Source organism: Cyrtonyx montezumae, unplaced genomic scaffold (assembly GCF_038088225.1).
Source record: "Cyrtonyx montezumae isolate F1298 unplaced genomic scaffold, pur_monq_1.0 scaffold_19, whole genome shotgun sequence".
Taxonomy (NCBI): domain Eukaryota; kingdom Metazoa; phylum Chordata; class Aves; order Galliformes; family Odontophoridae; genus Cyrtonyx; species Cyrtonyx montezumae.
In genome coordinates, this window is record NW_027071925.1 from 9,453,646 (window position 1) to 9,477,457 (window position 23,812).

The window sequence follows — 23,812 nt, forward strand, 5'->3', positions numbered from 1 at the left end:
CCTGTTCTAAGCTATGGAGAACAGCCCACAGCACAGCGATCCCACCGAGGCTGAAGATGAGGGCACCAAGGTGTGGAAGGAAAGGTCTCAGCTCATGACAGAACCTCTCGCATCTCCTTGTCTAAAGACCTCACAGGTATAAGGCAGCAGCCCCTCCCCACAGAATGTAAAATGCAATGACTCCCAGATGTCTCCACCTACCAACGTGCCACCACATGCTGCTGCTCCACGCCAGCAGCAGCCAACCTTCCACTGCTTCCTGCCCTGCCTTCCCAGACTCCGCATCTTTGGAACCCAGTACATTCAAGATCTGATATCTTGGTCACTAGCAAAATGCCCCTGAAGGATCAAATTCTGTCTCAGCACTCACTCTCCACTCCCTAGTGAAATGGAGATGCTTTTCCTCCTATGGCTTCCAAATTCCTCCTTCAACTTCCCTGAGAGCCACCCTCCATTTCTGGCTTCAGACAGTAGTGTGCAGAAGACCCTTCCAACTCCACAGGCAGAGTCAGAAGGATATGGGTCCTTTCAAACCCAGGTGACAGAGTCCTTTCAGTCAAATTGTGAAGTCCAACAGAGGTAAACCATCTCTTCTTGCTCCCACTGAGCCAGTCCATTCCCTCCTGTGTGCTTATGAGAATCAAAGAGGGCTTTCCACGATGACACACACACACTCCATCACAACACTTGATCACAAAGGACAGGCTGCTGGGCCTGGAAGACAAAGAAGAACTACCATACCAGAGTGTCACCTTCTAAAGGACTTCTTTAAGCAGCTTTCCAGGAAAGGAGAAGAGAGATTCAGAGCTGAGACACAACGTTTTCCTTCAGTAACTTCTCCTTTCATTTGGATTGGAAAGATTTCCCTACCAATGTACAACTGAGACATCAGGGAGACACCTGCAGTCAGAATGGATGCCCCAGAAATGCTGTGGAGCCACCTGAAAGTAACTACCATTTCCAAACCCCACTGCCTGCAGGAATAGCAGCTTCTCCCTTGCACCCAATTTACAGTCAGTCCTTTCAATTAAATGCTGACACCAACCAGGGCAAGGACTGGGTCAAATCGGTTTCCAAACCAAATCCAGGAGCAAAACGATAACAGAAGAGCTAAGAACAGTCTGACTTCTAGTGCAATCACAACAATGGACAATCCCTTGGACATCGTTCACTCAGAGTGCACGGGAAAGGGTAAAGGAAGAGAAGTGATCCGGGGGAGGGATGTCCACACAGGCCCCGATTAAAGCTTTAAATGACAGGGAGGTAAATGGAGTGATTGTCCTTTTGGTCTCCCAGCTGGATGTGAAATGCAGGAATAGCTGTGATGAAGCAGCACACAGCAAAGTCCTTAGATCCAGTGTATTTCTCTTTATAGAGGTAAGTGCTCTCTTAGACTCGCTGAATTTCAAACAGCTTCACATCTGTGTCATACCAGATAGGGGGATCCACATTCCTGGGAGAGAAAGACAAAGTTCACTTCATTCTCTGTGGCTGAGTATGTGGAATTCAATCTTACAGTCAGGATTACAGGAGCTGGCCACACAGAATGCCTTCAACCTCGTGAGAAAGGAAACCACTGTCTGGGAGACAGCGGCCCTTAAAAGGATGACAATATCTACAAGATTCCACAAAGGCAGAGCTTTGCATTAAATCTTTGCACCATCCCCTCTAAATTGCAGCAGGGAATAGAAAATCTACAAAACCCCATCAAGCACTGCTCCCAGAGCCACCTCCTTCACATCTCCTGCTCAAACCTCTGGAGCAGCTAACTCACCCTAGTCTTTTTCCAGAGGAAAAACATCCTTCTGTCCTCTAAATGAGAGAGAACCTTGAGCTAGCCAAGTGCATGCAATCCTTTCTAAAACGTTTGGAAAAGATCAAGAAAGACTGCACCCAGATGGTTTACCTCAAATAAATAACGCCCCACATGTAGGTCCGGAACCACATGGCAGTGCCTGAGTTAGCCTGGTACTTGCGAATGAGGATGGGGTGAGGGACAGGGAGCAGCCCCACCAGTGTGCCATGCTGCAAGAACTTGAGGATCTCTGACTCATCTGTGAGACCCCTGCAGACAGACAAAACGGGAACATAATTGGTGTGTCCCAGACAGCCCAGGACTGCTGCAGCACGAAGTATCAGTCGAAAGAAACACACACACACACACAGTCACAACCATGGCTATCAAGAACAAACATCCTCTCCACTGACTAAGGAGTTGAGAATGCATCAGAGAAACAAGACGCCTGGCAAGCAAAACACCACCTCTGCCAACACTGCAAGGCTTTCAGTCGCACTGCACAAGAAAAGCACTTACTTGTCAATGCAGATCTTCTCCACCTGAGGGACCAGTACCTGCAGCAGCCGCATGATGGTCTGCAGGGGAAGCTTTGACTTCCAGGACATCACCTGTGAGCAGCAAAGTCCACAGGGAAATTAGTACACTGCATGAGTAGTTTTTTACAGGTACCTGCACTGTTCCTACTACACATGAAGTTTACAAAAATCCTAAAGGTGACGTTGCTGCTGAGCATGCAGCAGCACAACAAATCCTGGAGCTACGGAATTCTGAGCCCCTCAGTGAAACTACCGGGCATCAGACTAACACAGCTCAAACAAAATACTTCTTTGCAGCTGATAATATTCATTTCTGAAGCTCTGACCAGAAGTCAAAGATACTCCCAAAGAAGTGTGCTCCTCGGGGAGCATCTCTGCTCTGGAAAAAAGGAAGGTAAATTAAAAAAAAAAAAAGAGAGAAAGAAAAGGGCTTTGAGTGGAGCAGAAGCAATTTCTGCCACAACTCTTTATTATTTATTTCATCTGTTCAGATTTCCATACCCAGTCAGGAGTTGGGGTCCACTGTCCACTGGAGGATGCACTAGAGAGACGCCTCCGATCCCTCTGAGGATGTGACACTTCCTATCAGTAAATATTATTAAAAAAAATAATAAAGCCACACGTTAGAGCAAGAACTAGAACTCACTGTCTGCTGAACCAACATGCCCAGAGCACTGATGGAAAAGACAAATCAGTCTGCCCCTGGAACAGATCAAACCCCAAAGCCTCCACATACTGAAAACATTTGCTTCGATCCAGTGAACCTTTTAGACCTCTATTTGCTGAGGTATCTCTGGACTTCTTGGTGCTCTTTGTGGTACATCCTGAAGAGTGTTTTTCCAAGGGTGGGCTCTCAGCAGCTCCTAACCACACCCTCTCAAGGAACAATCCACTCAGCCCCGAACAGGAACACTGTCTTCATCTTTGTGATCCCTGAAAAGCGCTTGCCAAAAGTTCACCATTTGTTAATGCTTTCTTTTTCTTCTCTCTATCACTCTGGTTTCATTTCTCTCAGATAATAGACATCACTACCACCCTGACTTTCAAGGTCAGCCAAGGAAACATCCCAATATTCATGATGGAACAGAATGAAAACCCTTTAAAAATCACTACCAGTCTTTGCACAAGGTAAACATGGAGAGGCTTTTCCCTTTGCAATACACCTTGACCATTCATCGCTACAATCTACACCTGACTTTTGTACTAAACAAATAGGATCAGCATTTCCTTCCAACAGCCATTCTACACCTCCACACTGAGCGTCAGAAGGACGTCACTGGACAGGTTCACTCACGTCACCTCTGCACCCAGAAGCAGCAGGTTTGGGGCAGAGCTGCGCTGCACCCCACTGGAAGCTGAGTGTTCTGGGACTGAGGAACAGCTCAAACCAGCTGACAAAGACACGTCATGACCACGATTGTGTTTCAGAGGCTGCTGGAAGAAGAAAACCCTTCTTCTGCAAGTTCTCAGCAAAATTCTCCCTTAACAGCAGCATTAATGGTGTGCTGAAAGCCATCTTGCTGACCATGGTCCCTCGCGTGGCATCAGAGAAGGCCAAGAAGGATCAGTAAAATGGATTCGAGGCTATTCAAGAATACTGTTCATTCCAGTTTATCCAAAGCCTAAATGGCAGTATTACTTGGCAATGTTTGCAGATGAAGCCTAACTGCCCAGCTTCTGTGCCCTGTCCCCATCAAGCTTCTAAAAATAAAATTCATAAAAGCATAAAAATGATTATCTCCCTCAGATGACTCTACACCCTTCCTCTTTCTCAGTGCCTCCCACAGCATTGCCTTCATTCCAGGTGTCATCCAAATAAATATACAGCCAGCTGATATATTTAGGAGAGGTGACATGGAATTACAATGAAATGTGAGGGCTGTTCTATATCTCACAAGAGACACTGGAAATATTTATGACTGATAAGGGAATTACATTCCAACAGATAAAGAAAGGAACTTAAATCAGTCATAAGGGTGAGGATCCTGAAATTCATCCAATGCCTCTTACTAGTTTATATTAACTCAGCTGGAATTGAGTTGGAATCAGGGCAGAACACAAACAGCCATCGTGCAGGTTGTCCAAAACACCACAACCCCCTGAGAAAGGTGCAGGCATTCGACAGCAGTGATGCCTCTCCCAGCAGCATACCCCACACCCAGCCCCTTACTGCCCTTCACCTCCTGACTGCTTTATGGCACCACAGCAAACATTCAGACACGCAAAGAGCACTGCTGTGGGACAACTGTCTGAGACCAAACATCTACGTGCATATACATACAAGCAAACGCAGCAGGGAGGATCAGGACAAGGGTGCTCCCCTCAATATGCCTAAATAGGCAGTGCTGCCCTTACCCCACTCCAGGGCTCCCCGTCACCCACAGCTGAGGGCAGGTGACCCTCTGGCAGAGGCTGCACAGACTCGGGCTCCAGCGAACGCATGGTCCCATCCTCTGACACCTGTGACTTCTCCGTGAGCTTGTCAATCCCTACGTTCAGAACACAGAAAGCTCAGAAATGAGTTAAATATGTTTAAAAGTTGGCATTCTTTCTCTGCCCTACCAAGCACATCAGCTGTAATCTGAGCTGTTCTCCTTTCAGCAGAAGCAATGAGATGCAGCCTTGATCTCATCACCCCACAGGAGTTCACCTGCCCCTGGGAAAATACTCCTTGATGCAACAAGGACACAAGTTCACGTGAATACTGTCAAACTGAGGCCAGAAGTCAAAATCATGATAAAAGGTCATACAGACACTAAATCTGAGACAGCATTCTACTTTGACCTGCCCTCAGCTTGGATAAACTGACCTAAAACAGAGACTGAAAGGCAGTAAGTCATTCACAGACGTAAACTCTTAATCTCTTCCCACGCCCAGTGAAAGGGTGAGTCCTCTGTACCTCACAGTGAAAACAAACTTTTCTCCTCTTACCAAGATAAACTAATGCTGACCTGGAGTGGCCACCAAACTTGTCTTCAGCGTCCCTGGCTCAGCGGGGGCAGCAGGACGTGACCCCTCCATGGAGGCTCCATCCTGGGAGTTGGTGCGAGAAATAGGCTCCGGAGCTTTCTTCCTGCGCTGCAGACCTTTCTGGATGGACTGTGAGTCCGTGGGTAAGTTGGCCAGCTGGTGAAACACGTTCCGCTTGCGGATAACAGCATAGACCAAGTTAGAGTTCCCTGGGAATCACAGTAACAAAATGAGTAGGGAAGGAAGGCTCAAAGAGCCCTGCCAACCTCATTGGCAACAGGAAGCCTGACTGTTGAGACCCTGCGAGCTCATAAAGGCCATGGTGCAAGGAAGAAAGAGCAGTGTTATGTAAACTTTTATTCATTATAAAGCCAGAAGAAAATCAAGTTAAATCTTTCCTAGGCCAGAAAGGTTGACAAGAAACTGGTTAGAGAGTGATATTCAAACACGTGAGAAAGAAAAGGGCACTTTAAGCCATAAAATAGCACCTGTTCTTGAGGAATAGATTCAACATTTATCCATGATCCATAAGAAGCTCACAAAGTGAGTCGGGACATTCTGACTGAGGAGAAATAGGAAAGCCAAAAGGCCACAAATTGTATCATCTCTGTCAGCAGGAAATGGAATGAAGCCATCATTTAAAAGGTGATATAAAACACCATCACAACGGCTGCTTCAGGACCTGGAATCCACCACTCACTAGTGTTCCAGTGGGCAAGAAGAATGGCTGCTCTTGACTTGAGGTTTTAAAGCAAAGCATTAAATTCGAGCAGGGAGAAGTAAGAGCTCCTAGCAGGCAAAGCGATCTCACTCTCATTTCCTGGAGGCAAACAACTGTCATGCCTTTAGGAAGGAAAGGATAAGGCACTTCCTGGGGAGGCAGCAAGTGCTAGAACTTTCCTTGGATGGGGCTGTTTGGTCTTCAGCTCCACAGGTCTGACAGAGCAGAGCTGACACTTTCCAACACTTAAGGAGATAGAAGTTGTTGTGCTTCCTCAACTACTTTGCTGAGCAACACGAGCAGTTTCACAGCAGCATCCAGTCTGCTAGTGTTTGAGCCTTACACACTCTTTCCTTTCTCCTTCCCTCTGCCCACCTCATTTTCTGCTCTAAGACTGAGGTTATGCTGATAAATAGCTGCCATCCCATTTTCCCCTGACCCAACCCCAGTTACCTACTAACCCAAATTCTTGATCCTGTACACGTCTTCATGGAGCTGCTTGCTATGTTTCTCCCCCACTCTCATGAATTTGGACTTTCTCTGGATTTGCATCTAACCTTCTCTTGGATTAACACAGGGTAAGCCCACTAAATATAGAAATTTCTTACCATCAAATTGGTACTGAATTATGTTGTTGAAAACTTCAAGCAAGAAGAAAACAAGATGATGGTTCTGGACAGCAGAGAACAAGAACCAGGTAGTAGAGAAAGCCTCCAGGAGATGCAGTAACTTGTTAGCAGCCACCATGGAAAGAGACTTCAGGTACGGAGACACTATGGAAGGCAAACATGAAAATCAGAGATAGAACCAAGGACCCACACAAAAACAACATTTAAAACATCACTTTTACCACCTCCTCACGCCGCACTCCTGGGAAAGCTTCATGAAATAGCTGAGCCCAAGAGGGCTCCAGAAACATTTCCAAAAACAAAAGACTCTAAATAGATCTATGGGCTAAGAAAAGCAAATGCTTCTGCCTTCAAAGTGCCCCGTGGGGTTTTACAGCAGTAACATCGCGGCTCGTGTCCCTTCCGAAAATTTTGCACAATCAGAGCCAGCGCTGAAAGCCAAAGGGACAGCATCGCTGCGGGGAGGTGACACTCCCTGCTGGAGCAGAGCAGTACTGCCACCCCCGGCAGCGGCCGGGGGGAAAATCCCTCTGCCATCCCAGAGCGGCTCCAGGAACACTGCTGTCACCCCCCCCCAATATCTGAGCCCAGGCAATAAACCTGAAGGCAGCTCTGATCTGCAGCAGCCACCTCCAGCACGGACTGGGAAGCATCACGGCTTCCAGCCCCAGTCACTGACACCTGGAGACGCGGACTGGCACGACCCCTCTGCGCGCTGGCTCCGTGCAGCGGTGCTCACCGTTCACAATGATGGTGAGCAGGCAGTCAAAGAGAGGCTGCAGACGCTGGTGCCCACTAGTTATGATCTTGTGAAAGACCTATAGTAGGAAAAGAGATCTTGAGCAAGGCAGAACCTTACCGAAAGCACCCTCAACCAAAACCAGTGCCACCCCCACACTAATCGCTCCTGACACCATTCCTTGCGAGGCAGGGCCTTGCATACTCCACAATTACACAGGTGGAGAAGACTGCTCTCACTGCAGACTCGTGCTCCAGGAGCACAAGCTTTATTTACAAGGAATCCTTTGGGGATATGATTATAGCTCTACAGTACTGCAAACAGAAACTGACTGAGCCGCTCCAAAAGGCACAGCCAGCCCAGGACAACAATAAGTTACCAGGAAGTAAGAATTATCTTCATCTCCAGTGGATTTTTGGCTCTGAACCTCAACGATAGCTGCTTGACATACCAAGGAGCTAATGATCTCATGTTTGATATTAGTGCAAACTTCCAACTCCAGTATTTGTCTTACATTTCTTAACTACACCCTCAGAGGCATGGAAACAACCAACTGCCCCACAGCCAGCCCAGACATTCCCAGTTTCGGCCTTCCCACCTCTAGCAGGCATTCTTATAGGGTACACAGCATAATGAAAACACAGATGACCTAAAGCCAATGAAATGTAATAGCAAAACACGCAGCATCAAGAACAGCTCTGGTAATGGATTCTTCCTCCTCCTTCTAGTGGCAATCTCCTTTAGGAGGTTTAATCAAAAGCTGCTGAGAAATTCCTCACTGACAAACGAGCACCAGCACACCAGAAGTACTACACGAAGCCAGAACTGCAAAACGCACAGCCATGCGTGGGCAGCAGCGGGGCCCAGGCTGCAGGCTGCAGGATGAATGAAATCTCGCAGCAACCCAAAGCTGTGGGGCTGAGTTTGGTAAGGACACCGCTGTCCTCATTCCGTCAAACACGCTCCATGCAACTCCGGTTACTTGGGACAGAGCCAGCAACACAGTCAGATTTCCTGCACTCAAGTCTGTCAGAGATCACCCAGCCACCCCACGGCACCAGACTCAGAGTCCTTTACACACCAGTTCATCTCCATCCCGGGTCTTGTTCTCCGAGACCTGTGCCCCCTGCCAGACACATCACCCCAGGTTAACAGAGGACAACAACCCCCCACCAGTGCTCGGATACACCCCACACACTTCCTAGCTACTCAGTGGACAGGCAATCTAGGAAGGAACAGTAAATTGTTCTGCTTTCTCACTCAGTTCCCGGAGGTTTGAAACAAAGGTTCAGAGGGAAGGAGAAGAATCCCTAGAGCAACACTCACTATGATGAGCAGATCCGCATGAGTCCCTGTGAAGACAGGGATGTCCATAGGCACTCGTACAGAATACGGCTTGTTCAGTCGCACCCCAAAGTTGCGCTCCCCACTGAGAAGCAGGAGGATAAATACCCCAATGTGCATCAAGCCCACTCGTGCTGCAGAAAACAAAACGAACAAGAACAACAAAAACAGAAAAACCTACCACACTGATGCCAAAGGACTGCTGAAAACAGGAGGGCAGTGAGGAGAGAGGAGAAACACAATGAGACTGAAAGAGAAACTGCAGACACCAGAGTATCCTGATAAGGAACATCCCACACAGAGCTCCTTAGGTTGCTCCAGCGTCTGTCTCGAGCATGTATAGTGCCAGTACAACACAATCTCAGATTATGTTCTTCACTGGGAAAGATCTGACTTCTTCCAGCAGTCCAGCATGGAGTTATGACTGATTTATACCAAAGGTAAAAGAAAATCACTCATTTTTTCCTCTTCTTAGGATCTGGGAGGCAGCTTTTGACATAAGGACTCAAATAAGCGTTGGCACATGCTAAGGACAGCCCTTCCACGTGCTGTCATATAGACACATCCTGCTTTTAAGACCACAACAAACATCAACACCCACCCAACTGAACTACTCCCCCTCATGCCTGCAGAAGGCTAGGAACATGCACTCAAGCAGCAATCTCAGGGGCAGAGAGGAGGCATCTTAAAAATATTTAGGCATAGATCACCCCAAATAATAAAAATAATCAACTTACACTGGTCTGCTCTGGCATCATTGAGAAAATACAGGATTGGGACAAGGATATCCAGAACATCACTACTCTTCAGCACAAAGAAGAGGAATTTCTGCAAGGAAAGGATTTCAGACAATCAAAGAATATTTGGTTTTATCCAGCATCCACAGAGCTCAGGCCAGGTAGTTAACCAGTCTATGATGAATGTCACAAGGGCTGGGATACGCACAAGAACTTTATCTCCATTATTTGCAGTTATTTTAATAATTGCTCCTGCTTCAAGCAGCGACCTTCACAAGCTGCAGCTCCTCTCACAAGCTCTCCCTGGAGCCAGACCAGTCCCACCCAGCCAGCTGGAAGCAGTGCTGCTGACAGGAGTACCACAGTCAGTGCTAACTACCTGCCTGCAACCTCCCAGCAGAGCTCTGCCCAGCCAGAGCCACGCCAGGCCCTGGGGAACAGGGCTCTACCCTGGGGTATAGCTCAACAACAAGCACATCCACACCTTGTTGAAGTCACAGAGTTTCCAAAAGAGGACGAGAAGTTCCTGATGGAATTGGATCTTCTTGGCAGAGTTCGGCAGGTAGGTCTGGACCAGCGGGTTGGATAACAAACGGGCCACTCCTTTCAGGATGAACTGGAAATCCTGCCAACAGACCAGGAAAGAGACTGCGGTGGGCCCAAGGCTAGCTCACCCAGCACAGAATCAGACAGGAAGTAATTCAGGACTGGAGCACATTACCTCCTCTCGGTGTATTCTTGAAAGGTAATTCACAAACAGATTGTCTGGTCCTGGAGGCTGCGTGCAAAGACAATGAATTAAATGCTTATGGAATTATGAGATCTAGTCAGCAGCCGAGTGCAACCAGTAGCTCTAGGGGTGCACAACTCTCGCTGAAGCTTTGCCCTCTGAATGATCCAGTTCTAAATGCCAGGACACAGAGCACTTTCAGAATCAGTAAAATCAGGGAATTCTTACTTGCTCCTGATTCAATTCAGTGACCAAGACCTGCTGGTTTGGTCATCTGTGGCTGCTTAGTGTCCTACAGGAAAGGACGAGGACTGGGCCAGAGATAGCAGACTGCAAGGAAGACTGTTCAGTAAAGGCTGGTAGAACAGGACCACAGCATTCAGGAAAGCAGCAAATACAGATCTCAGTGTCACTCACATCCACATCATCCATGGCCGTGCCAGTAGTCGTGCCATCCACACTGGGACTTGAACTGGTGGAGCCGTCGTAGTCCAAAGTGACGATGAGCACCTGGGCTGCCTCCTCCACCAGGGGCTCACGGTAATCAGAGAAAAGCAGATGATTGTAAGGAATCCCATAACCCACCGGATCGTAGGCACAGACGACATTCAGGAGTGAGGTGAAGAGGGGGAGCGCATGTCTGGGCAGGAGAAAACCATCTCAGAAGGCAGAAGCAAGAAGCAAATGGTGCTGCCCTGGGGAGGGACAGCCACCTCTCCCCAAGATTTTGGGATCATAACAAAACAATAGCACCTTCTCTAATCCACCCAACCCTAATCTATGACAGGGGACAGCGACAGAGCAGCACAGGGGCAAGAGTTGACACCCATCTCCCAGCAGTCATCTTAACCAGAGCTAAAAACAAAGGGGAAAATAAAAAATAAAAATAATTAAAAAAAAAAAAAACCAAAAAACTTGGGGCCTCCCAGAGAAATCCCATGCAATAACGAGGAAAAAGAGATGGGACCTTAAATCCAGACTCTAGAAAGACCAAACTGTGCTGCTCCGATGGACAGCTGAAAGTTTCAGGGGAGACGATGTCACCAGAGGGCAGCATTCTGCCACCACCAACACCAACGACCCAATGAAGTGCCACACCACCACTCCCTCCAGGGAACAGCATCTACAGCAGGGGAATGCATTTGCCTTTCCCACACAACAAGGACCACTCCTGTATCAAACTCCAGTGAGTGCCAAGGTCAGATTTGCCCTTTGCTGGTGAGGAACGTTTCCCACTCAGCAGAGATGCTAATGGGGATGGGAGTAGGACACACTACCTCCAATTGTTTGGGGCTGCTGTCCAAGTCCTGTGCCCACCCATTACCAACATACTCCTTTGGAAATATTTCAGTGTATTTCTCCCTCTAGCACCCAGCTTTGCACCCTCACCTGTTCTCTGTAGAGCAGAAGAATTGCACCCAGGGGTTGGTGTTGCTGCTGTCTGAAGATGGAGGCAGATACATGGCCTCAGAGAAACAGGTCAGCAGCAGCTTAAGCAGCTCTGTCCTAAAAGAAGGGAAGAAGAGGCCAAGTCCTGCACTGAAGCACAGGAGGTACAATCACCACAACAACGTGTGCTCAGTCTCATCTAGAAAGTACTTCTATGGAAAGCTGAGTCCATCTCATGAGCAGCATTTCATTCATAAACACTGCTCAAAATGCTGCCTTTTGAAAAAAAGAAATGCAATACAGAGTTCCTAGGCCGTTTTAAAGCACCATTTTGACAGTTTCTATCACAGACATTCCAATTCCCATATCATACTACAAAAAGCTACTCAAAAGCACAACCAGTTTTCTCTTTGCTGCCAGAAACGATGGATTAGAAAGGGGCAAGGTCCCTGCAGAAGTCACAAGTGCCTCAAGAAGCAAGGAGAGCCCGTCTCCCTCAGACCCCCTCAGTCTCCTGAGCCAAGCTTCTCTCCATTCTGCCTTTGCAAACCCTCTTACCTATTCAAGTCATGAATGTAGTTAGGCTGTGGAGAGTGAGCAAAGCCCACTCCTGCCTCCCAGATGTACTCACAACTGTCAATGGAGTGGATATCTTCTGCTGTGTCCTATGGAGAGAAACAGGAGGTCAGAGCACACAAGTGCAAGAGTTGGCAGTGGTTACTGGTATCTGAGGCAGCCCAGCCCCACTCTCAACAGCAAAGAAACCAGCAGAGATGCATCCTGATGCTTGAGGTGTACGTACCAGCCCCACTGGGCGTCAGGCACAGGCCTCCAGTGTGCCAAGGCACAGCACTCGCCACCTCCACTAGAAACTAACACCCAGAACCAAAACATCCAGGATATATTTTGTTCTAATGATGGGATATATCACCACCTCCTCTCTTCTCCTCCACATCTCATGGAACACAGTCTAGGTCCGGGTTTTCCCTTTGCAAATATATTCCCTCTCCCAGTAAGAACCCTTCCAGCCCCTTGACAGCAACTGGCATGACTCCCAAACTCTTGCTTTGCAGCCTGAGGAGATGAACCACAGCAGCTTGCCCTTCTCCTCTGTCAGGGCCAGTTGAGCATAGGTTGAAGCAGCCCTGTGGAGACAAGAAGCCATTGCAAACCACACGCTGACCCTCCAGAAATGACTGGAAGCAAGGGCTCAGATGAATATAATATACTTGCATCCAGTACCTTTGGCATGCTTTGTCTGTCTCTTTCCTTACATTTCATTAACCAAGCTTTACCACCATTTTTTCCTTCCTGCAACTGGGGAAAGCAGACCAGAGGACTGTTTCTAATTGCTCTAGATTCCCACTGCATAACTTCCTTCCCTCCCACAATGGTAATGATCTCATTGAGGGCAACCAAGATGCACTCAGCACACCAGCCACAGCTCCCACCAAACCAGCATGCCGACAGCAGCTACTGCTAACACAGAATCAACTGCAGCCTCCTCCACAGTCCTTGCTTTTCCTGCCTCTCTACCCAGTTCCAACAGATTGGAGCTCACCCACCATTAGGTTCCTCACCTGGCTCTTCAGAACTGCTCTTGGTAAAACTGAAGCACCTAAGGTCTCCCTCCACAATCAAATCTTGAATATTCCCTCCAAACACAGGCTTTGTGGAAAGAAATAAACACACATTTGCTTCTGCCATGTACTAGACATCATTACAGCAGTTGCCCAGATCTAAAAAGCAGGTGCTTATGTCTTCAGAATGCTCAGCCTTTGCAGGTAAGCAACAAAATACAGACACAAGTACTGTACATAACAGAGGGATCCCCAGTTTCTAGCTATAATGTCAAGGCTGACTTTGAAAGGAAGGCAAACTGCAAAAAAGCATGGTCGTTCCTATTTCTCCTTCACCAATTCCCTCCCAGTGTCTGTTCTTCTGTACTCCGTTCTACTTCAGCAACTGTAACCTGTACTTCTGGGGCCATGTGCTGTTCTGTTATGAGTATGAGGTGGTTGTACCCTTCTCTGCTTTCTTAACCTGCACTTAGACACGAGAACAAATCAAACCAAACCCAGAGATGGGAAGTCAGCTAGGCAAGGACTGCAGAGCCTGCAGGCAGCTAACAGCAAGGAACACAAAGCATTCACGATCCCATTGTCTAATTCAACTCCCTCAGAGCCCTGGAAAGCCAGGCAGGCTGCTGCCAAGGGAGAAACCACAGGTGCAGTGAGAGGGACTCTGCCAGGACCAACTGCTGTCACTCTCACTTGAGCAATCCACCCCAAGTGGCAGCGCAGAACAGCAAGTCCATCTGTTTCCCATCTTCTCTTAGCATACGGGCAGCTCTGGTAAAGCCTCACCCCTTTATTCCTAGATGACAGAATTCAACTCAGTTTTTAAAACACAGAAATTCTGAGCAAACTATTTAGGTTTGTCAAGGAATTTTGCAGTTGTTAAACACACATTGGTTTAGTGTGGTGTTACCTCACAGCACTAACAAAAAGCTCTGGTTATAGATACCTACAGCAACACCACAGGGCCTTGACAGGGGAGGTACATACCTGCTAGGAGATCCCTACTTCAGAGAACTCCTCTGAAGTAAAGACAGTCCCCATAATACTGAAACACATTTGTCTTTTCTACATTGACGCAGAGGAAGAGAAGGTGGAAGGGCACAACAGAAAACATACTCATCCACATCACAGCATCTGTGATCAGGCAAACTGCAATTTCCTGCCCTGGACAGCACCAAATTGACAGTGAGAGGAACAAAGTGCTAAAGATCTCTGCTCCGCTGGAAACAACAGAGAGCAGATGTTTGCTTTCCTGACCAGCACGCTGCAGTGCAGGGGAAAACAGCGGGCTCTCCAGCTGACAGCTGCCCAGCCAGCCCACAGCACCTGCTCTAACACACCCCACCCACTGACCCCAAACACGGGTCAGTGTGGGTGCTCAGGCTCCGTGACTCCACCTTTTCCTGCCTGGAGGTTGGTAGGGAAGCTGCTGGGGTCATGCAGGGCCCCCCACCATGCAGCTCACCTATCTCTGTAGACAATCTCATTGTTCAACTCACCACCGTGCTCCTCCGGTGGCTTTGCACAGTGAAATCGGGGCAGAAGAGCAGATCTGCAACAGCAAGGAGCAACGACTCAGCCAGCGGACGGGCATTTTCATCATCCTCATCTCCCTAAATGTGGGGATTGTGAAAGAGTATTATTAGCACAGCTTAGCAAAGAGCACACATTAACACTGCTACAACACGGCAAGGGAAGGTGCACGCTCCAGGAATACACAAGAAGTTACAAAGGAGCAAGAGGGAAAAAACACACAAAACCCACTCGGGAGAGGTACGAAATTCCCCCCAGACAGCAATGCCTATTATGGGAACAAGGTCTTTAGTGTGACCAAACCGAGTGGATGAAGCATTCCTGCCTAGAGATGTCAAGAAAATAGAAGAGCAGCACTGCACACTGCCTCGTGGAGATGCTTACAGAGGATGAAAGAAAGGAATCACTACAGAGTGTTTTAAAGGAAATGAAGAAGGCAATTTGGGTGGGGCACAGCGACAGCAATAGGAAGAAGGCAGGCAGCAGCATTAACAGGCGTACAACCTCTCAGTCCTGCGAGGGCTGCCCAGAACTGCAAGCCACAGAGGAGGGAGAGGCTGTGTGAGCTCAGCAGGGCCACCGCAGCCTGCCATGGCAGGGCAAGCATGACAGCAGAGGGGATTTTGTTGTCTCCAGCATCCAAAACAATCACTTGAATCATGCATGGCTACTTCTCTGCAACCATTGCCACAGGAAACCTTGGCAGATCCTGCCCATCAAACAGCACCCTGGACAGGAGGCCTTGCCCACCGCACACAGGAGCTGCAGGGAAAGAGGGAGCAGGAACGGCAGGAGCTCATCCTTCCCTGCAGCCTGTGCATGACACACAGCACTGCAATCACAGCAGGCAGCCACTGAGATAACAGCTCCATGGCTCTGACATCTGCCTCAGCAACTGCGGGAAAGACACTGCCAGGCAGACCCCGGATGTAAGGAGAAGCCCAGAGGACAGATGAAGTCATCAGGCAGAAGAGATGCTTCTGCTTGGGATAGCATTGGGTCCAAGGGGACTTCTTAATCAAGAATGATCTTTGCTAACACAGTCTCAGCTGCCAGAAAAAGTCCCTGCAGGCTCCAGGAACCTCAGCATCCAAAAAATGGGAGACACATGAGCCAACAGTTCTCAATAAAACAGGAAAGGCACACCATTTTCCAGCAGTCTCTTGAAAGATTTGTGTCAAACATCCTCTTCCTAAACACAACATAACCCTAAACGTCCCTGTCTAATCCCAGCACCCTGCTTAGAACCACATCACCAGTGTTGGAAAAGACCTCCAAGATCGTCCAGTCCAACTGTCCACCTGCCGTCAGTACTTCCCACTGAACCATGTCCCTCAGTACAACACCTAACTGTTTCTTGAACACCTCCGTGCAGCCCATTCCAGTGCCTGAGCACTCCCCTGGAGAAGAACTATTTCCAAACGTCCGACCTGAACCTCCCCTGGCACAACTTGAGGCCATTCCCTCCTGTGCTATCACTGTTACATGGGAGAAGAGGCAGAGGACCCCTCCCCCAGCTGCTGAACAAGGTGGATAAGCAGTTGTAACAGCAGCCCTGCTGGCTCAGGGCATCAGGCACCAGGTGCTGCTTCCCAAAGCAGCAGGATCTAGCAACTCCACAGTCAATTCTCTCCAGCACTCAGCCCCTGCAGGGATCAAAGGTGGACAACCAGCCCCCAATCACACAGATCACACAGCAGAGTGCTGCTAGCAAAAGCTTTCTTTTCCCCTTGAAGTGGCCTCGGGCAAAACAGATTAGAGGTAACAGGCAGCGATAGTGCAAGGTTTGTACTGTACCAACCACTGCCACTTCCCTATAACTCTCCTCCAAAACACTGCAGTACACATAATATTCAGGGGAAGCCACACATTTCAGCACAGTCACGCTGACCTGCAGATTCAGAAACCTCCAGGACAGCACTATTCATGCATAAAACAGCAGCTGTCAAGGGAGAAGGCAGGTAAACATGTATGCCTGGTCTACCTCAGCTGTGTCTTAACAATTTTTCTCTTATTTCCAGAACACGCTAAAGCAATTTGCCCTGTCCCTTTTCACACTTATTTCAATTCACACTTCTCATACTGGAAAAGCCTTCCTTCATATACCAGCTCTCCCCTACAGATACACACCCAAGTGAAATCTTCAGATGACACAGCAACCTGTGCTGAGCAGGGCAGCTGAGGGTCAGAGGAACAGCACCAAGAAATGAAGGAAAGAAACCGACTTAGAAGATGCCACCCAGTTTCTGCATCAACAGAAACGACAACAGTGCAGCTGCCCTCAAATGCTTCCTCGCTGCAACCTCCCCCCCCTCTCCAAAAAGGAGAATAAGTGCCAAGAGACAGACCCCTCCTCGTCCAGCCCCAGGGACAGTTGACCAGAAGAAACCTCTCCAGTCTGGGTCCTCGAAGATGTAAGGCAGGATACGGGTGAGGAGCCGGCTGCAGTTCAAGACGATCTGTCTCTCCTTCTCTGTGTGGCAGCCACTCTCTGCTCCCTGCACCAGCTTCTCCACAGCCTGCAAGAAACAAAAGGCTACAGGTAGCATTAGTTTGAACACGAGCAGAACGGCACAGCTCTGTCCTGCTGGTGACACTTCACACAGACTTACAAGCATTGCTTGGGATCCGTTTTCCCTGAGTTCCATAGTACAGCCTTCAATGCTGTTTGAAACACAGGGGTACATGATCTTAATCAGACCTTTTTCAGTTTCTTCTGTCCTACTGCTAGAGTTCTTTCGTGCCAGGGTAACCCACACAGCACACGTTGTGTGGATAGAGAGCCACAGCTCCTGTGGGCTCCAACCAGCACCGAAAGCAGAAACAGCACTAAGGATTCACTGCACAGCTTTTTAATTCATAGGGTCATATGTCTCCACTTAGTTTCACAGCAGACTGTCTGGGTCACTGACAGCTTGCGTCACTGCCTGAATGGGTACGTAAATGCTGTTTGTATAGCCCCAGCCCATCCACACACAACTCCATGACTGGGCATAAATATATTTCCAGGCACATTTATGACTTTGTACAGCAGGGATGTAGCCCGAGTCTCCAGCCATGACTGCAGATGACATCTCAGCCATGCTGCTGTGCTCTCCACAAACATGCACAGCCATGAGATGTAATGTCCCACCACATCGGGCAAAGGTCAGGGCCTTTGGGACAGCAAAAGTCTGCAGGATCCTCTGACCATGATATCTTAAGATCCAGGGTTCCCAGTGAGCAGGTCTCCCAGCATAACAGTTTCCAGCTGAAAAACAGCCCACATTTTAGTCTCACTTCTTGTAGAAAGACACAGAGCCAAAGGGATTACTTGGTCAGTTTAGATCTCCCCAACTCTTCTCAATTCAGAAGCTGCTGCTTGTCAGAAGCCAGGAGACAGCACAAGGGAAGAATTGCGGTAAGAGAGGCAAGACTGAGAGTTATCACTGGGAACAGATGGGGACAAGCAAGCACAGCACATAGTGCAAGGAAATAATAAGGCACCTATCCCACTGGGAACCACGGGACTCAGGGAATGGACACCTCCCACCAGCACAGCACTGAGGAACATAATGCCATCCTCACCTTGTAACACAGGGTGGCCAAGTTGGAGGGCGATTCCTCTCGCACTGCTCGGATCTCTGCAGCTGGCACAAGGGCAAAGACATCCTGCACGGACGTGGCTGTGTCTGCCCAGAACTGGTCCCAGAAGGCATCGTCTGTTGCCTCGACAGGCTGCAGAGAGACAGACAGAGCTACAGAGGCAGAACTGGCACCCCAAGAGCTCCGAACACCAGTGACTGCAACTGGATCGGGGATGTGCGCATCACCACCAGAGAACAGAAGAGGATAAATAAAACACCATCACTGATTTCTGTTCCAGTTTCTTTAGTCCTTTAGGGTCTACCGCATCAGAGGGGAAAGGGGCAGAACCACAAATGCACGTTTAACTTAAACTATCCCAGCTGCATGCAGAAGGCTGAAAGCACATCTGCTTTTGTGCTGCGTTTCTAAACACAGCCAGGATGCAGTGCTGGGAACAGCTTTCACAGCTCTGATGCTGAGAAGCGTTGCTTTTCTCCCGGAGCTGAATGAGAAGAAACAGCACCGCCTGAACTCGCAGAAGGCGACGTGTCCCCACCACGGGAGGGCAGCGAGGGAAGGAGCCCGGCTGCCAGGCTGAGCACACCCCTACATCCCTTCCCAGAGCTCCTGTACCCGAGAGGCTCATGGCTCATCCACCCCTTTCTGCCAAGGAATCAGCCCAAGTCGCTCTCCCTCAAACCAAATCCACGCATTTAAGCACTTTCCCAATGATGAATGAAATGTTCTTTGTTTTATCACCTGCCCACCAAACCCAACTCCCACCAAGCCCTTCTTCAAGGGGAGAGAGACCTTTTCTAAGGGATCCAACATGACAGCTCCTCAGAGGGATCTGTAGCAACAGCCAAGTGCCTTCAGCCTGACTTTCAGCAGAACTCAGCTTTCTAAGCATGCAAGAGAGCTGTGCTACCTTGCAATGTGCACACGAAAGCCCTCAATGGAGAGAGGAGAAAAGCTATTTGCAAGTCAGATCTCTAATTATGCTCCTCAAAAAGGGCCAAGAATTTGGAAATGCGATCTATGTAATGCAGGAAACCCCACTTCCTCCATCCCCTTCCGAAGCGGGCAGCACAGCAGCAGGGCTGACTGCCACACACACCGGGCTGCTCGACGGCCGCTCCCACCCGCAGCAGCGCTGCTAACAGCAGATCATGCATAAATAATGGCTTCACTCTCATCTGGAGGGGAAGGAGAAAACCATTTCCCTCCAGTGTGAGCAGAACCCTTTTCTCCCTGCAGCCTCCTTGGAGGCTGAACACAGCCGCTGCTCTCAGCTGCAGCACAACAGCTACGATGGACTGAACACCGCCTCCAACAGAACTACGTGGAGAAAGAGGAACCGCAGCCATCAGCCAAGCTGCAACGCTGGATGCTGCAGCAGTGATGTCTGCCGTCTTGGCAAGCAGGTTACCTAAAACACCACTTCTTTCCTTTTTAATAGCTGCATTAAGTCATCTCCCCATCCAACAGATGGCATCCCATGTACAATCCCAGGGCACGATTCCGTACTGACTCACCCGCATCCCTGCAGCCCCCCCGATCTGATTAACCGTCTGGCATCACAAGGCTGCTCGATGCACGTAATATTCATCTCCTCAAAAGAACATTAGTGGATGTTGTAAAGCTGACTGTACTCTGCATACAGCATCTCCGGAGATGTAAATATCCATTTGCTCGTGCTGAGCTCACCCTGCACCTAGCACACAGAAAGGGAATACGGCGACCTGGAACAGCCTCGCTCACTGCTCACCTGCTGCTGGAGCCAGGGCCTGCACCGACGGCCAGAGATGGCTGCAGCACTGACTGCTGTGAGCACAGCAGGCAGCAATCCGTGGATGTGATGGCAAAAAAAAAAGAAATCTCCCTTGTAAGACTTCAGTTCACCTCGACAAGGCTTAAAGTCCTCCCATTGCACGCTGGCTACGCAGGGCAGAATCAGTCACAGCGAATACTTCCAGACTTCATTTCCCCAGAAGTTATAAACTTGGGGTTTCAGAACCTTTAAAACACACCATCCACGCACACTGCAAGGATCAGGAAAGGAAGCCATGTGTATTAGCAGCTCCTTGCCAGTTACTGAGCAGAGAATCACAGCCCTCAACCTGCAATGCTAAGCAACCAGGATAGGTCATGGGAAGAAAGAAAACAGTGCAGAGCTGACCACTTCCTCTAAACAGGAAAAGCTCCCAAAGCACTGCCTCCCCCTACTCGTTACTGTCCTCAGCCTGAAGCTATTATCACCTTCACTTTCATACACAACCCCTTCTCACTTCTCATATAAACCCTCCCAGGCTCAGGGAGCATTCGCACTGTCCTCCCAACCAAGAGTTCTGCGCACTATACCTTCACATCCAACACCTTCGTATCCAGCACCCATTCCCAATAACCCCTGGAGGACTGTCCTCCAGTCTTTGCTTCTTGCTCACGTGCCAACCAAGCACCCTCCAGCCCAGATCATGGGCATTTGGGGTGGGGGTCATCGTTTTTGTGGGACTCAACAAAGCCCTAATCTCTGTAGAGGCTTTTCCAGACACTACTGTACAAACTTGGAGAGTAAGAAGCAGGCAGTGTGCTCCTTTCCACTACAATGAGGCAGAATATAGATGCAATGACCACAGCACCTAACTGAGCTCCAGGAGATGGGGCAACCCTGCACTTATGTGAGGCAACGCAGGTACCACTGACCACATTTGTGAGCCCTGTGCAAAAGGAAAGCCTGAGGACAGATTTATTCAAAACATTAATAGGTAGCAGGATTTCCTCCTCGCTGCCAAGGACAGCAGCTCCACGCTGCTCTCAGCACATAACTGATTTTATTTTCACGGGATATTTGCAGTCAGCAGGGGAGAATCAAGGAGCAATCCCAAACAAGACTTCAGCCAGCTCTCTGCTCACAGCAAAGGGAGATGGAAAATGTGATTTGTGCAGTTCTGCCACTGAAAGCCTCAGCAAAAAGTCAGCTATAGTTTTGGTTTTAAGACAGTAATGTCGCTTCTCCTCAACCCAGGAGAGTTAGGTACCTGAATACATTCAGAAATAAGCTACTCAGAAACTGATCTTTCTAAGCACAAGATTTATTTACATCAGTACCAAATTAACAGCACACCATAACACTGCATTTGCTCATCAGGGAAGAAGGGCAGGGGTTCACCCCGTGTTTGATCCCTTCTGCCTCTTTGGAAGCAGAGGCACAGCTGGCACTAACATCTAACAAGCTAGCTGCCACGATCAAAACTTCTCACCTTCCAGTCAGTTGCCCACAGAAGCCATTGAATCCCCACCTAGCCAGGAAAAGCAAGCCCTTTCCCTGCCACCCAGGACTCCCAGCCCGTGCCCTGCCACCCACGAGCTGTCACCCTCACAGCCCACACTTCCCCTCTGCTGCCAAGCAGACAGTGCTCCTACGCTGGGGGAGTGCTCACACAGCCTGAACAATAGGCACAGCTGTGTGACTGCTAAATTCATCAGAGCTACTCTTCTAGAAGCATGCAGCATACAGAAGTACACGTGTCATTATAAGCCTCCAAGCTTCCTTCCCTCCAAGCCCTCCCCAGCCCTGCACAGCACGCTGCTTACCCCGTGGTTCTGTGTTACCTATGGTTTGACAGAAACGCATTCATCCAGTTGTGTACTGCGAAGACAAGACCAGGAAAAAGAAGATGCTGCTGAGAAAGCAAAGTGTGTTTAAGTTAATAGCTTTGAAGGGGGGATCAGCGCAACCTGAATGCAGGTGCTGGTGTGCTGGGAGGTTACACCACGGCCACGCACGGCAGTGCCCTGCTGCGGTATGTAAACATGGGAGTGCCAACACCACACCCCGGTCCACATGGCACCCGGGCTCACCGAGACCACAGAGAAGCGGAATGCATCCAGAAAGAGCGGCACTTGTTCGCCTTCCTTTACTCAGGGCCCCAGAGCTCCTGCCTCCACTGCACACGTCAGTAACCTGGGGGAGGGGAGCTGCCCTGGGCTGGCAGCAGGACTGCTCACGCAGGTTTCTTTGTGAGCAGCAGGCTGAGACGATCCCTTCAGGGCACGCAGGTACCGAGAAACCGGGTTTCATCCCCCCCATCTCCCTTTGTAATCGCGTTCCCCGCGGACAGAACGGCACTGCGCATCCGACGGCGCTCCGAAGTATTTCGGCAACCAGAGCAGGAACAAAGGCCGCGGGGAACTCGCACCGCCACACCGCCGTTACACCGTCACACCGCCGTCACACCGCCGTCACACCGTCGTTACACCGTCGTTACACCGCCGTCACACCGCCGTCACACCGCCACACCGCCGTCACACCGCCACACCGCTCCGTTGGGACGGAGCGCGGCAGCCACGAAGCAGCGCAGCCCCAGCCCGCACACGCGGGACCACCCTCGCCTCCTGCAGCCCGCAGTGCCGCCCCCCGCGGCCACGCTGCGCCCTTCTGACCCTATTCCCCATCGTTACACCGATTTCTTGCACATCCCTGCGTTCCCACGGCGGCCGTCACCGCCGGGGCCGACTCAGCACAGAGCCTTCAGCTCCTCGTGCTGCGGGCAGCGCGCACACACACACACACGCGCGCACACTCACGCGCACACGCACACTCACACCTGCTGCAGCCGCGCTCGTTACGTGTAACGCCGACCGCCTCCCGCTCCGTCCGTCCTCCACCGCAGCCCGCAGGAATACAGCGTTATTTCGCAGGCCGCGCAGAGCTGGCGCGCGGGGAGCCGTGATAAGCGGCCCCGATCGGCGCTGCCCGCGGCACGGAGCCCCATCCCCGCGGCACCGGGGCCCCGTCAGCCCTCGGCCGCCTCCCGACATGGCGGTTCCCCCCCCCCCGCCCCGAGACATGGCGGCCCTCACCTGCGTCTTGGTGGTCAGCTGGATCACGGCCTTCCTGAAGTTGAGCTTGGAGTCCGCGCCGCCCATGGTGAGCGCTGCGGGCGCGGGCAGAGCCTCACAGCCGCGCTCCGTCCGCCCCGGCTCGGGCCGCTGCCTCCATCCCTCCCCTCCGCTGTCAAACCCTCGCGCACCGCGGCTCCTCCCCCCGCGCCCGCCCCTCCGTCCGCCGCCCTTTCCCTCTCCCGACGTTTCCTCCCTCCAATCCGCTCTCCCCGTCTCGGAGGCGGCCTGGGCTCCTCTGCCTCTCCGCCCCGCTCCGCTCGGCCTCGTTCCCTTCCCCCTGCGGAGGACGTTTTGTAACCCGGGCTTCTCCCCCGCTGCCGTCGGGGCCGTCGTGGCGGTTCTCCGCCCGGGCAGAGCCGCGCACCGCGTCCCTCCGGAGGAGGGGAGGGCCGAGCAAAGCGCGGCTGGCGGGGCGAGCCCTCGTTTGTGCGTAACCGGCGCAGGAATCGCGTAGGGTGGACCACGCGGAGGCACCCAACGCTTCTGTTCCCCCGCTGCTGTACGCCAGCATCAAGCACGAGGCGCAGCTTTCACCGCGCGGACCCGCAGCTGTCACCACGGCGCTGGGGACGGCTCTGCCGTACATCGCGTCCTTCGTGGGCGCTCGCAGAAACCTCTCGCGCTGCCTTTTCCG

General features: G+C 50.5%; 1 protein-coding gene across 2 annotated transcripts; it reads right to left on the reverse strand.

Annotated features, from left to right (window-relative positions):
* Window positions 1-589: 589 nt before the first annotated feature.
* HID1 (HID1 domain containing) lies at window positions 590-23,296 on the reverse strand. Of its 2 annotated transcripts, none has more exons than XM_065735526.1 (19): window positions 23,137-23,296; window positions 18,274-18,423; window positions 17,055-17,225; window positions 14,673-14,786; window positions 12,152-12,258; window positions 11,594-11,710; window positions 10,622-10,844; window positions 10,196-10,252; window positions 9,959-10,099; window positions 9,475-9,565; window positions 8,720-8,871; window positions 7,394-7,472; window positions 6,634-6,798; window positions 5,286-5,513; window positions 4,717-4,823; window positions 2,836-2,916; window positions 2,315-2,406; window positions 1,907-2,065; window positions 590-1,453 (listed from the first exon to the last, which is right to left on the reverse strand). In XM_065735526.1, the coding sequence occupies exons 1-19, from the start codon at window positions 23,200-23,202 to the stop codon at window positions 1,390-1,392; spliced, it is 2,364 nt and encodes a 787-aa protein (XP_065591598.1). In that variant the 5' UTR covers window positions 23,203-23,296; the 3' UTR covers window positions 590-1,389. The 2 variants fall into 2 exon arrangements, with proteins under 2 accessions (XP_065591598.1, XP_065591597.1); XM_065735525.1 differs by having other exon boundaries at window positions 4,690-4,823.
* Window positions 23,297-23,812: the final 516 nt, after the last annotated feature.